Here is a 15,612-nt window from a genome sequence, read left to right on the forward strand (position 1 = left end):
CAAACACATTATTTACTATATTTCTGACGAACAGTTCTACGCCCTTCATTGGATTCTGTAAGCAGCATGGAGAACAGATAATGTTTGCGGCAACTTGGCTCAGTTGGTCTAGCATCACACAATATTTATCCATAATAATAATCCTTGCACGGTAGGGTGGGTACTCTGGAAGGAAGAGATTGCATGAGGAGAAAGGCCTTTTTCCTTCAAAATAATCTTGTGATTTGATATAGCACCTATTCACGCTGTTGAGATGTCTCAAAGAGCTTCACAGGATTTTACTGTGAAATGCAATGAGTGATTTGTGTATTTGTAGGTGAAGAAGGCTGTCAATTTACACACAGATATGTCCCACAAACAGCTGGGTAGGACACCAAGAAAATCACCAGAACTTGCTTCTCTTTTTGATCTGTAATGTCCACCTGAACAGACAGGAACTCGGTTTAATGTCTCAGTGAAAGGATGGCTCCTCCAACAACGTAGAACTCCCTCAGCATTGCAGTATCAGGCAGGACTGTGAGTTCAGAGTCCTGATGTGGGGCTTGAACCCCCTTCTGACTCAAGAGACGAGCATACTAGAGACTGAGCCCGGCTGCCAACTAAAGAGCCAGTTGGAGAAAGAAATCAAATTTCAAAGATGAACTGAAACTCCTTTGCCTCGAGTCAAAAACAGTGAACCTGTATTTGTCCACTGGGACCAGCACAGGCAAAGTCATCCTTTGCTTGCACGGCCTCTACACTTGACCTTCAGAAAGAAGGCTCTCGAACATGATCAGGAGCCGTGACTGATTTTCTCCTTCCCACTCAGAATTCTGAGACCAATCATAGCGTCCCTCTCCCAACCCCAATGCTTCGAGTTTAAAAAATTAATTCAGCACAAACTTGGTGTCAAATTTACAATGTCCCTATGTATCCAGCTCCGCTGCTCAATGGCCAAGACAGGCTTGTTTGAATTTTTCTGGCATGAGTGTGCAAAGTAATAATCTGATTTTGAGCTTTAAGATGACACTTCTGAATCTCCAGTTTGGTTACTGGCTTGGAATCACTCCAGCTCTCTGCTATTCTGTATAATTCAGTTGATAATGTCAATAGTGATTTATTATTAGCCAATATGAGTTTAAATCATCTCTTTGTGCTATGATCTTTCATGTCCTGATCATACAAAACCTTAACTCTGCAAATACTTTACACTAAAGGCCAAAAGTTAGACTTGCTACATTAGGTTTTACAGAAAGGGTCCAGTGATGCAGGCTCTGGTCACGTCAGCACTGGTTTGCTTTGAATTGAACTGACGATTGGATTTCTTTTTTCAGCATTTCATGTGAATGTAGATTACTCAGCTTTCACATTAGTTCAACAACAGGAATGCAGCATGTAATAAGACAGCATAATGTTACCCAGTAGAACAACATTATTGATTGCTTGGAATATCAACACCATGGTGGTAGGACAGTACCATATATCAAATCCAAGGATTTGTAGTTCTAGGCTGAAAGAGCTGCTATATTAGAACTCTCTCTCTCTCTCTGCCCCCTCCCCCTCCACTAAGACACAAAAAGAAACACAAGTAATAATTAATTTTAATATTGGGGAACAAGGTCATTAACTGGACATTGAATACTGTTTTAACAGGCCAAGAAAATTCAAAACAGTTCCAAGCTACACAGTATTTGAGTATATTTGCCAAATTTTCATTTCCAGTGTAGCTTAAAATTGTCTGATAATAATCCTTGTATTTGGTACAGCTCCTTAACACGTCGAGACATTTCAAAGTGCTTCACAGATTATACTGCAAAGTAAATTGATTGTACATTTTGTGGGCAAAACAATAACATTAAGAAATACTTTGAAAGGAAAGTGGAAAAAGGACCATGAAATCCAACCCCAGGATAGTTCCCCCATTCTACCTCTTATCCCAAACTCTTAACTGCAATTCTTTTCTTTTACTGACCACCCAGGAACTCTGTTCCACCCTCCCCTCCGCGAGATAAAATAACATAAAAGGCCAATTTGGGGGGGGGGGGGGGTTAATCAATGGAAATTTCTTACCCAATTCCTGAATTCTACAAATCTGGCACAATTCCAAAATCCATCAGTTTTATGTAAACAAATCCAATAGGGTCACATCACCAACTTTATCAAACATCATCCTGTTGGAACTCGTACAGCATTAAGAATTTTATCATCAGTTTTACCTCGAGCAGATCTGTTGTGTAACTGAGGCAGACTAAATTACGATGGCACCACAGAAGCAGTATTGCTCCTGCGCTCAGGTTTGTTATTTGAGATTAATTTTTCTGGAAAACAGGAAGTGCAAGATTGTACTGTGAATCTGAAGTCATGTTAGCTACAGGAAAAAAACGTTTCGGAAAACTCTGTAAGAAAGTCTTCCAATGGCTAATTCCAATTGTATTTAGAAACTGAACTACAAGATTTCCAATCTATAAATTCTGGTTTTAAAAACAAAACCATATATGATTCTATTTCTGGCTTTAGGCATTAATTCTTCCATTCAAAAAAGTTGTATTAAGTAAAAAGACAAGTCCACTAAGTGTCTAAAATGAAAGAAATGACACATTAACCAGTCTGTCAACACAAGTTTGTATATGGGGAATGAATTTTATTCTATACACCATTTTTTTCATCTTAAGGGTAACAGCAACATCCCTAAGAATCTTTAAAAAAGGAAAAGAAACCAATTCAAAACAGCAGCTTCAGTTTGGAAACAAAAGTTAGAAGTTGCATTGGTTCTGCATCTAGTATAAAAATGAAATTTCCAGGAATGGTTTCAGTAAGAGAGACATTGGTCAATATATAAATAAAGTCAAAGTCGTCACAGTAAATCACTGGCCACAAATGATTAATAACAAAAGAGACATAGTTGAACTGGTTTACAAAGAAACAGAATCAAAGTGCAGGTGCTCCAGGTTTCTATAGAGTAATAGTCTTAATTAAATTGATATGCTCAGTAATATGCAACAGGGGGCACATTAGGTGGAAAATATTCACCCATTTTAAATGTTGCTTATAATTTACAGTACTAAGAGATACGTTACAGGAGACAGTTTTCTGAAACTAATGTACACAAATAGTTTACTAAACATTATATTGGCCTATATGATGTCAAGAGTTATAGGACTTCAGTTCACACAATCTACTGACTGTACAGCAACACCCTCTTCATCCTGAGATTGTGGAGATCTCGTAGTCACTTGCCGAGATGATCGGTTTTCCCATCATTCTGATATTCTTAGCATTTGTAATTACAGCCATCATTACAGAAGGTTTCTCAAAGTGTCTGACCAGTGCTGTCTCTGTTAGAACGGAAGCCAAACACTGCTCAAAGGTGATAGCCCAGGCTTTGTCAATGCTACCACTCTTTGGAAGAGGGGTCTCATGGTTATTGCACACCAGCACTGTGTCCTCTGTGATATCCTCACACTGTAATTTATCATCCTCACTAGATTCAGCACTCAGCACTGAGTATGAGGACATTGAAGTATCATCTTTAGTCTCATCATCTGAAATCAGCATCACTGAAGCTACTCCATTGTCTTTTGGTGAACTGTCATCCAATTTAATATCATGCATCTCACTGCAAGCCTTCTTTCCACCATCCACTTCACTTAGGATGGGACAGAAGGAATCACCCTGTCCACAATGTAATGACTCATTCTCCTTTTTCTGGTACATTTTCCTTTTAATCTCATGACTGCTTCCTGGTTCTTGGGATGATTGACAGATGAACTGTTTTCCCACTTCCCCAATCTCCAGCAGTAAACTAGTTACAGCTGCAGTCGCATGATACAGTTCTTGTTCATTTGCATCTTCACTGAACATGTTGTACAGTGTCCGACATAGTTCAATGAACTGTTCCTGTGCGGGACAAAGAAACATACAATACAATCAGTATCCAGAAATAGAAAAACTGTCAGTTTTCTGTTTTGTTAGAACAAAAAGATGCACATACATAGCATCTTTCATATGACAAACATCTCAATACGCTTAACAAATATGATTAAGAACCAAGAAGGAAGCAAGAATAAAGATGTTAGGCAAGGATGGGAGAATTGGATGATGCACGATGTAAATCAGTGAGCCTATTGCAAGAGAGAATACATGCTGCAGAGTTTGGGATGATTTTGAGATTGTGGAAGGTGGAGCTAGGGAGCGTGGCAAGGCACTGGCGAAGTCTATCCTCAAGATGACAAACACACAAAAAGGATTTTGAGTAAAGGTGTTAAAGAGGACAATGTTCTAGAGGTGGAAGAACACAATTTTAGCAATGGACTGGATATGAACATGTAACACTAAAAGTAGAGTAAAATTCTGAGTACTTGATTCAGTTTCGGCAGGTCTTTGATATTTTGTAACTTGGTCTCCCTTTCTTGTGCCCACATCCTGATGTAATGCCGATAATCATGCGAGTTTGGCCTCTTCTCTGCTGAAAGACAGAGGTAAGTATACAAATAGGCATTCGAGTTCTGCACAACAGTATTTCATGCTCTACAGAAACTGGAGCAATTAAAAACCACTCCCACTATGCATTTGGGACAACACAATTCACCATTTAAACGTTCCAATACAATGTATCATGTTAGAATTTATTTTTAAAAAGTATATAAATGGGTTATTTTTAACACTTTTAAAAAAAATTTGCTCCTGTAGTTTAAAAGGTTAAATAACATCTTACCTTTTTCGTTTCTGAGATTTACAGTGACAAAGCCATCTTCTGTTTCACCTTTAGACTTTGATTCCATTTCTGTAACTGAGGAAAAATTAATTGGCCTTAAGTTACCACACTCATTCTACCAATTCAGCTGCAATACATTTTTCCATTTAGCTATGTTGAAGCTAGTTTTCTTACAATTAACCACCAAAGGCAATCATGTCCTCAAACACGGTGCTTTAAATGATAAATTCTATGTAACAAAGTATAGAAATTATAACTTTAAAAACACATTTGTAATTCCTGGGCAAAATTAATAACTCTCGCCACTCAAGAAATTTGTGTTATCTGCACCATACCGATGTAGTCAATATTAATCTTGCAACCAGTTGCTTCAAATAAAAATCTGGAAGCTAGGGCACCATTAACAGTTGCAAATAAGTACATTTGTCTTCACAAGAAATATTACTCCAAGTTGTAAGAAAGCACGACTGTCCAGTCAAGAATTAATATAAAATATTGATCCAAAAGACTAACTCAGGCCTTTTTTTAATATAAAAAAGTGCACGCATATGAAGTCTCAGTTATAATAATCCTTGCATTTGATATAGCGTTTTTCATGTCTTCGAGATATCTCAAAGCGTTTCGCAGAATATACTGTAAAGTGACTTGACTGTATATTTGTGGATGAAATGTGGCAGCCAATTGCGCACAGCAGTGTCCCACAAACAATCGTGGATTGAGTGACCAAATTATTATTGTTTTATTTTCTTGAGGGATTATTAGCAGGCGTGTGGAGTAAAGAAATTTGCCCAGGGTTTCACCCTACCAGGAATCAAACCCAGGTCTCTCGTTTGCGAGGCGAGTGCTCTAACCACTGAGCTACAGGACTCCAAGTTGACAACATCCCCTGCCAAATCTGTTTTCATCTATTTTAGTTAGTTCAAATTCAATCAGTTCCACTAAACTATTGGACCTTTGTAAATAGCATATTTGAGTATTTTACCAGACATTCAAGTCAACATGCATATCCAACAAAATGACAGGAATTACAAGTTGTACTGATCTCTTAATACAGTAGGACATTGCAACTCAAGTGTGCTTGTCCACTCATCCAAACCAGACCAAGATATGGAAATCAGATTTTTTTTGAATTTTTGATTGATAATTTTAAAATCAGTAACCCAATCACAATGCGTCTACTATCAAACCACCTCAAGTTCACAACTGTTCTCAGTGCAAATGATAAAAAAAAAGTTTAAATTATTTACATACAATACTGCAGAAAATAAGACATTGGAGGGAGTTGCAAGGCCTATAAATGAAAGTTGAACTTCAATCAAGATTATCAGTTAGTACCTTCACTAACTGCTGTTGAACCCATTAACAAAGACATTTATACAGCACCCTTCATGCAGGGTAGCATCGGGGCGCTTAATAGTGGCCTGATACCAAGCCCGGGGGTGTGGGGAGAGAGAGGAAAGAATTTACCATTCTGAAAAAGGGGAAGGAGGAGCAAGGAGGAGGGATTGAGGGAGAGAGTTCCAAAGTTTCAGCATGTAATGGCTTAAAGCACAGCTGCCAATGGTGGAGCAAAGGGGACAAGGGACAAGAAGTAGGCTGGAGCCAGCCGAGCAGAGGCAGTGGGTGGTGGAGTGGGGAGTAACCAGGTTGGAGAGGTAAGGAGGAGCCAGGGCATGAAGGGATTTGTATAAGTTAATTATAATTAATTGGATTACAGCCTTGTAACTTCTGCCCACATCTTTTATACAAACCAAGTCATATTGAACACCATAAAACCTACCGTGAACAGTTTCTGGTGTCATATCTTCAAAGAAGTATTGGGTAGCTTCAAATGCTGAGTCAGGGTCTCCATGGTCAGGAAAAACTGGCTCTGGGAACAGTAATACAGTAAACTCCTGATAACTCGTCACTCCAAGGGAAAACAACTCAGTGACAAGTTAGGCATATGCATAAATACATGAATAAATGCAGCCAGGATACTGACAAGTTAAGCCAGGGTCAAGTTATTAGGAGTTTACTGTATATGAAAAAAAACTAAAAGTTGCATGCTTTTGTTAAAGAGCTTTAACCAGAACCTTCTGGAACAACAAGTGTTGCTTGTAACAACCGAGAATGAAATATTTATTTTCCAAGTCTGAATCGCTCATTAACTCAGTAGTGATGAATTTGAATTTATATAAGGTCTATAATAGTATTTCTGGGCTCTGAATAAGCAATTATACATTAAGTTTCATAGATTTCTGTATAGAGGAACTCTCGTTTCTGGTAGAAAGCTAACCAACATGAATTAATAAAGCGATTGTAACTTTTAATAGTCATTTGTTTTTAAATCCATCTGTAGAAAGCACATGACAGTTGTCACCAAGATAATTGGACATTCTGGAATGAAGTTTAATGTGGTTCCAATTATTGCATGGATATAATGCTTCACATTTATTTCTGTGAGTAAAGCAACTTTAGACCCAACAGTATAACAATGTGGAGCAGGAAGCCTGAGTTATTCCAACCACTTCGCATCACTGCAAATCATGGCCAAAGAAGCCAGCACCTGATTTTGGTGCTCAAAGCAGAATGTCAAAATGGTACATTGTTCTGAATTAAAGAAATAGCCATGCACATAGCTCAATAAAAGCATTAAAAAAGTGCACTGAAAAACTTGAGTTTTGACTAGCGAACAGGGGAGTAAGTGTACACTCACTGAAGCAGTTCATAAAAGTCCTCCAGATAATAATATAAACCCTACATTTGATACAGCGCCTTCTCACACCTTGATATTGCACTTCAAAGAATACTGTAAAGTGAATTGAGTGAATTTTGTGGGCCAAATGTGGCAGCCAGCAGTGTCCCACAAGAAATAGGCTCCTGCATAGTTTATACTGCAATCCCAAATAAGCTTTTTCATTTCTGGCAGCAAGTCACTGCCACGTGCACTGCGATTAAGCACCAAAAGCACAGTATAAAGTGCACAAATAGCGATGCCAGATGAGTACCAATTACTTTTCCCTCCCAATTAATACCACTTCATATAGCACAGTTTTTTTTTAAAAAAAGGCACATTTAAGTAAAGCAATTGAATATTTCCTTATGTTACCTTTGTGGTAGAATGGCCAACAAGCATCAAGCAAAACAGTCAATTTCCACTCAATGTGAAAGCAAATTCAATAGGAATTGTTGAAAATATCAAAAGGCAAGTAATAAGCCATAAAATTGTCTTCATAAATATTTGGAAATCCATCGTGTAGGAAGCATTGCATTGTTCTCCAAACTCAGCTGACATCAGCTGTAGAATCTATCAGTATGAATCTTCATGGGAAACAGCAGGTTTTCTTGGACATGTTAGTACTTCCTGAATACAAATTTAGTTCTGGAGTTTCAAATACAATGTGTAAATAAATGGAACCAACCATCAGTTTTACTCTATGTTAAACAGATTTTCTTACCAGGAAGTACGTGCACTTTATACAGCAGTTTCAGCTTTTCCACAAGATCTCCATGACACATTGTACCTATAAAAACATAAACCTAATTAATAGGTAAATTTAAAAAAGGTTCAACTATTAAAGTACAGTTGAGAAAGGTCAAACTACTTGCAGCATATCTGTTCAAAAATCTTATGATTTCAGGATGTCAGAACCCACCATTTCAAGTCTCCCTTTCTTATGAAACACATGCTACAATGTCTGGTTACAACAACGAGATTAAAAAGCACTTAAATGAGGTAACCATCGTAAAAGCTACATAACAAGTTTTCTGCAGAGGAATCATGGTTATGTCACATTGTCTTGGGACACTTTGTCTATGAAGTTATCAAAAGTTAGAAACAAGTTGGTACATTTGCTTCAAGGCAATTTTGGTTGGAGTTGACGTCTTGCAAGTTGGTGTGACGTTCAATTATTTTCTTGCAAAAAATCCAATTTATGCTTCAAAAGCACATTTTCCTGTAGCAAAACTATTAGCGTCATCACTTTCAGGAGTGATTTTTAACCCCCAATTCAATGGTGCAGTACACCATTCGTACGTTCAAATAGTTTCTTCATTCTATTTATTTTTTGTGTGTGTAAAATCCGAACATGACCTTTTCTTGCTCTCCCCCCCCCACCCATTTTTCTTCATAAATGAGTACATAACGCCCTTCATGCGGGTAGTGTCTGAGTGCTTAATAACAACAAACATTTGTATAGTGTCTTTCACTTTGGGGGGATGTCCCAAGGCGCTTGATAGTCAGAGATTTGAACCCGAGCAGGGCTTGAACCCGAGCAGGGCTTGGGTGGAGGCAGGGGTAGTTGGGTGGTCAAAGGGGTGGTTAAAGAGGACATAGCAGTGTGATTTGGCACCAACAGCAGTGGGGTTTCACACAGAACTTTTACATCTTACACCAACCACTAAAACTTCTGTTTAGAGATTAAAACATTAAATGTACCCAAATCACAAATGAATACCCCTAGCGAATGTAAACAATAATGTTCCTTCCATTTAATGCCTCTCAAAGTGCTTCACAAGATTGACTGCAAAGTGCAGTAATTGTGTATTTTGTAGGCTAAGAGAAAATGTAATCATTTCTACTTACTTAATCCTGTAACAAATTCTTTGAAGTTGATGAGAGAGTCTCCGTTCTCATCGAGTAGTCGAAATAAGCGGCCAGCTAATACATCCGAATGGGCACCACACGACCAGGGAAAAAGAAGTCCAAACAATTCCTTGAACTGTTCAAAATCAATGCGGTACTGTTCAAGATAAGGCAGACTAGGATCATGCCTTTCAGTAGCATTACTGTTTCCACCCCAATAGCAACTGGTGAGATGCTCTGCCTGAAGGTGGTGAAATGAAAAGGATCAACANTTTTTTACAAAGTGAATTTCAGACTGACTAAACAAATGGAATCAATGCTTCATATGTAGACACACAATATTTCTATGTGGGTAACAGATTTGTTTGTCATCTGTTATACAATTGATCCAATATTCTTTTTGGATTTGCATAAAAGTCAGTTTTCAAACCCTTTGTTTTTGGAACTTGCTCCCAGTTGCAGCTGAGAGAAAAAGATGGAAAGAAAAGGTTTCCTTTTAATTTCCTAATCAAATCCCTGTCATCCACCCTGTAACAAGAGGCAATCATCAACAATACAATGGAGGATTGGCTTTGCCTAGCTCAATAACTACCTGATTTGACTAAGATTATACACCACCCAAGGTTAACAGCTTTATGGCCTCCCTATTTAACACTGACCAATTAGTGCAGAATTCTGGGCAGATTTGTACTATGGTATTGTGGCCTTAATTCTCCTGAGTATCAGACTGAACCAGGATAGTTAACAGATGTCCTAGAGAAAAACCTTAATTTCCATTTGTGTGGGATGGATCAATATAAATCCTGAATGCTAAATACATTAATATTGCAAAAAGCAAAAATTGCAATTAGCATTGAATACAGCTTGAAAAGATTACAAATTAGAGTTCCAGTCACACAAAATAGTTTCTTACTTTAAAAAGGACATAAAGTTCTTCCAGCTCATCTATGGTGAATGCAGTGTCTGTCACAATAGCTCGAACCTGAACAAAAGAGAAAAGGATTCACATTAAAATATAAAGGTATTTATTTCTAATAATGACATCAGTTGATGTGAGCAAAACTCAATCAACTTTCAGAACCTTAACATAGGCTGTCTCTTTTTCATTTTGGATAGTCTTCAGACAGGATTGAACAATACTGGTAGACCCAGTGTGCAAACACATCAGCAAGTCCATAATGTCCACTAATATTCACCAATAATTGCTTTACAGCATTTGGAGTCTAAAATAATTCAAAATATTTTGCCCTCTCTGAATAGGTGTGAGGGAGAAGGCTGAAGGGGGGAGAAAATGGGGGAAAAAGGGATACTTACAATATGCAATATCACAACTGTTTTTTGCCAGACACCCTCAACAAACTACAAGCTCAAGGTCATTAATTGAGAAAATCCATTCAGTTGAATTAAAATCAACCACATGCCAATTATGTATTGCATGAAATGCAGAGTTTGAAAAGTATGGCTGCTGTATACTTAATCGAATCACAGATTAATCTAGCTTTATAGCTCACGATTCCAGGAAGCTGGATTTTAAACCACCAGGGCAATTAATCATTCCTATTAAGGAAGATTTTTTTAAAGATGATGTAATCTCTGAAGAGAAAGGGGAAGCTCAGCTGTCTGCATGAACAGCTTTATAATATAAATTTGTCTGGTTTAAAAAAAAATACTTGTTGTACAAACAAAATAATGGAAATGTTCAAATGAAAATCCCTCAGATCTTTAGGAATACAAACTACATAGTATAATGCTTTTTCTTTTCCCCCCCCAAAATTGAAACTAAATGCTTATTCCTTCATAGACATCTGGTAAATAATTAATTTTAAAATTACAAGCCACAAGTTGAATTATACGCTGTCACAAAAAAAGTTGGCTTCTATTTAAGTGACAAAGTTTTGCTATTTGTAACTTTAGAAGTTATCTAGATATTATCAAATAAAATCTTAAATATTATAAAGGGAGATATCGCTACTCTGAGGACAGTTTCTTGGTTGCTCCTGATAACCACATTCTTTGAAAAATCGTTGTTGTAGACAACCTGTTGACACTTAATGTCAATAATCAAGAAATAATTTAACTGATGCAGAATATTTTCAATAAATGCACTCACCACATTGCGTTTTGTGGTATCTTCGAGAGTCTGAATCACTCTTAGTCGCTGTTTAAAACGCATCTGTTCAATCACATCGGCTCTGATGGTACCAAATTTCTGAGAAAATTAAACATCAGGCAGGTCAGTCCAAAACAAATTATATAATGAAACAAAATTGCTCCCAGTTTCCAAAATAAATGGTAGAAGACAAATAAGTTTAGAAACTAAGTTTAAGGTAGGAAGTTAGAATTAAGGTACAATTGCCAGCTATCTGATGAAGCTAATGATTTAAGAAAACAATAAGACCCAAAACTTTTGCATGAGCACATGATAGTTAATTATCAAAATGCTTTTGCTCTCACATTAAGTGAGGGGACATGCCAAAAGATGCCAACTGTGATCTCAGTCGTAGCCATATGGGATTACAGAGCATCTGTTGACACTCACGACAATTACCTTCATTGAGCTGACAGTCTAAAACATACTCCAATAGGTTCCATGTTGGTTTGTGATCACGCCAAATAATGCTTCACAAAAGGAGGTGACTAACAGGTTTAAGGGATGCTTTATTTTCACTAAGGATTGCAAGCAGGAATACAACAAGAACAGATTTCGATCTCATTTAAAAGAGTTCAATTCTGCAAATGTGTTCAAGATAAAACTTGTCAAATTGTAAATGCTGCATTAAAGTGCAGCCTGCTTGTTACACAAAGTGAAATGCTTTTGGTAATCAGGAGCAAGCAAGAAACTGTGCTAAGAGTAGTGATATCTCTTTATAATATTTAAGATTTTATTTGATAATATCTGGATACCTTCCAAAGTGAAAGTAAAATGCTGTATAACATTATAGAACAGTTTGTTCAAGAGAATGGTATAAAAAATAAAATATAGTGGGACCTCATTACAATGCAGGTTTGTTTGGGATGTGGATTCTGACATTTACCTTACCCCAAAAATCTAAAATACAAATCAAATCCATGGGTGATTCAACCTTTTATCGGCGCTCGAGAAGCCAAAATGGTTGATTTCCATCCAGGTCAAAGTCGCACATACATCACTTCCTACATGCTCACATACAGGAAGTTGCATCAACCGTGACATAATACCCCAGAATTGGCGATTTTGGCTTCCTGTGCGCTGGCTGGCATTTTGAAGTGTTGATACAATGACTACCATTTGGTGTGCTGAACAATTGCACCTGGTTGTATCCCTTATTAAATTTTTCGACCCCATCTCCTAACTGAATGCCAACAAAGACAAAGGCTCTACTTATTTGGCTCCCATCAGCACCTTCTCACCTCAGGCACTAAACACATTAACCTTCACAGATGTTCACTCCACCTCATGGAGCCAGTGAGGAACCTAGGTGTCTTGTTGACATTCTACACCCGCTCTCTGTAACTCAATCCCTTTGCCTCATCCCTCCCGCCTCCCTTTAAAACCCACCTTAAAATCCATCTATGACTGCGCCTTCGGTCATCATTAACCCCTGCTACTGACCCTCACTTCCACCCCACCTGAACTCGGGTGTACAGTCAACTGTGTAAAGTCATTTGACCTGTCCTCCTAATGTGAAAGGTGCTATAAAAATGAAAATTGTTACAATGGGGTTCTAATGTATTAAGTTTGATACAACATTAGTCGGAGTACAGGTAAAGCCAGAAGGTAGTTTTAAAAAATCTTAGGCTTCAAAAACACAAGAAATACCAAGCTAAAAAATAAATCTACAGTAATGTACTTGCATAGCTGTAATTCTCTGCACAAACACTGTGAAACCTTTCAAAACAACCCTCTTGCTTTGACATTTAAGATGGATGCTAATATACTGCATTATTTCACACAAACATCACTTGTTTCATGCTCACAGAAAAAGCCTGCATTTTGAAATAAAATGTCATTTAAGGCTAAGGCTCTGGAAAATTGATAACAATAAGTAAAGCACGTGACTAAGCCTGCAGTTAGATCAAGCTGTGTGATAACCGGCACAATGCAATTTTCCTTTCTGTTAAAATGAAAAGGTACTTTGTTCAGCAACAGAAAATGTTTTCAATATTCCAGTGGCGTTACTGTACTGTAATCTGTATAAATCACACCAGAGTAAAATGTAGTCCATTTAAAATATTTTTAAACTGTTATTTTCCATGAATTTAAAAAAGAAACTGATGAAATGTCAAGCACACACCAAACAACGTGCCATTTATGCCCCAGGAGCCGAGTTATTTATAGCTTGCAATGCCGATGATCTCATCGTATGCATTGAACTGCAGAGGAGGCTATGAGCTTCTGCAAAGTCAAATTTTAAAAACTGCAATGCCTGATAGTTTGCTTATTTTTAAACCGCAATAAGTTTATCAAAAATCAATTACAATAAAACATTTATATAGCATCTTTCATATTGAGAGGACATCCCAAGTCAATTTAATCAATAATTTTAAATTGTAAGATTATATTTGTGATGTTTAATTTTTTTAAGGCTTTTAATTAATCTTTATATATGTTTAGAATGTAACTTACCCATAAACTTTTAATAAGGTTTATTTGATTTAGTGACGAGCGTAGCGGGGTTAAAAGTAGCTTTGTTGGACCGGTTGAGGTCAGCTTCTGATTAAATGGCTACAGCCTCAACACCTGCCTGTCTCAAGGCTAAAAAACAAGCAGGCTGTGGAAGGCTGCCGAGAAGTTGTCCATATTTTGCTCTCCCTGCAAAGTAGCCTGCGAAGGGTGTGGGCTATCTCTGTGATAAGGGGAGGCGGAGTTAGAAACACAAAAGATATAACTTTGAAATAGTTGGAGTTGTGTAGAGGGTCAACGCACTTCCCAGTGGAATCGATAGGTTCTACTGTATCTATGGTCTCATTTTTAAGAGTAGTGAGGTCCGTAAGGAGGGCTTACTCCAGTCGGAGTGTGGTGTTATCGCAGGTAATATACATTTCAATTGTTACGCTGGATAAACCTGTATGCTGATGTAATAATATAATAGCAACGCTAATTCAGAGACTGTTGTTGTTTGAGTGTGAAGAAGACATTTTCTTTGAATCTTTGTGTCAACTCATATCGAGTTGACACAACTCCTGCAAACCTTACACCAATTTGATATTGGCATTTGATTCATGCATTTTCTTCCCCGTATTATCTAGGCACCTCTTTAGCATTACAACATCAGAACATAAAATGAAGAATACTTTCTAAAACTGAGAATATCCTTTACTAAAATTAATTTTGAATCAGTTGTACTCACATCATAGGAGGTTTTGATTATTTTGAAAATATCAACCTCAGGGTATGGATCTCCGTCATCACTGAGAAGAGAATGTAGATGAGGGATCGGTGGTAATGTGCTGTCCTTGTTTGTCACACTGTCCAAATATCTGGAGAACAAACATAGTTCATGTGCAAGTCTTCATCTAATTTTAACATTTCTCTTGCATTTTAGTTGAAATATAAAATTTAAATACATAAATGCAAGAATTACTATCCTGCTTGGTGCTCCTGTACATCCTGAAGCACTTTACCCAATATGAAAGGTATCATATAAATAGTTGCATCAACATTGGAGAAAAGGGCTTCTATTTTCATAAGAATTGACTACTTCAGATTAAGGGATAAGAAGCAATAACTGACATCTGACTCATCTCAGTTTTCTGCAGCTGCAACCGTATAAATTGCAGCACAAAATGGACTAATTCTGCAAGCTTCCAAGAATGATTTGGTATTATTTGCCTATAGCATTATGGACAGACATCTATAGATTTGCCTGTACAAGCACCATAGATGGCTTACACTATACAAATTAACATTTATATAATAATAATCCTTGTATTTGATATAGCGCCTTTCACATTAGGAACTTATCCCAAGACAGTCCAGGGTTCACATCCAAGCTGGGATGGGGGTCTGTGAAAAGATGGCCAGAAATATGGTCAATTCTGAGGCAGGCATTGAAGGAGGTGAGGGAAGGGGCGAGGATGGAATTCCAGAGAGTGGGGGCAGATATGTTGAAAGTGACCACCAATGTTGGAGGAGGGGATGTGAAGCAGGTTAATGCTCACTGAGCGGAGGGAGCAGTCAGGTTGGTACGGTTTGAGGAGGTCACAGAGGTAGGGTGGGGCAAGACCATGGAGGATTTAAAGTTTAGGATGAGAATCTTGAACTCAATCCACTGGAGGATGGGGAGCCAGCCATGGGGGTGATAGGCTTAATGAGCCTAGTGCAGGAAAGGACATGAATTGCAGAGTAATGGATAGTCTGCAGCTTGTGAAA

The 15,612-nt window shown here is 37.6% G+C and overlaps 1 protein-coding gene across 1 annotated transcript in view; it reads right to left on the reverse strand.

Annotated features, from left to right (window-relative positions):
- Nucleotides 1–2,599: 2,599 nt before the first annotated feature.
- tbc1d9 (TBC1 domain family, member 9 (with GRAM domain)) overlaps nt 2,600–15,612 on the reverse strand; it is a 34,118-nt gene continuing 21,105 nt past the window's right edge. Inside the window, exons 14-22 of the mRNA XM_042339185.1 lie at nt 14,591–14,720; nt 11,371–11,469; nt 10,174–10,242; nt 9,261–9,501; nt 8,134–8,199; nt 6,474–6,563; nt 4,694–4,768; nt 4,338–4,444; nt 2,600–3,876 (exon numbers count right to left, since the gene is read on the reverse strand). Of these exons, the coding sequence (XP_042195119.1) occupies nt 3,181–3,876; nt 4,338–4,444; nt 4,694–4,768; nt 6,474–6,563; nt 8,134–8,199; nt 9,261–9,501; nt 10,174–10,242; nt 11,371–11,469; nt 14,591–14,720 (1,573 nt within the window). The 3' untranslated portion in view covers nt 2,600–3,180. The remainder of the gene's footprint in view (nt 3,877–4,337; nt 4,445–4,693; nt 4,769–6,473; nt 6,564–8,133; nt 8,200–9,260; nt 9,502–10,173; nt 10,243–11,370; nt 11,470–14,590; nt 14,721–15,612) is intronic.

Source organism: Callorhinchus milii, unplaced genomic scaffold (assembly GCF_018977255.1).
Source record: "Callorhinchus milii isolate IMCB2004 unplaced genomic scaffold, IMCB_Cmil_1.0 Scaffold1, whole genome shotgun sequence".
NCBI classification, from domain to species: domain Eukaryota; kingdom Metazoa; phylum Chordata; class Chondrichthyes; order Chimaeriformes; family Callorhinchidae; genus Callorhinchus; species Callorhinchus milii.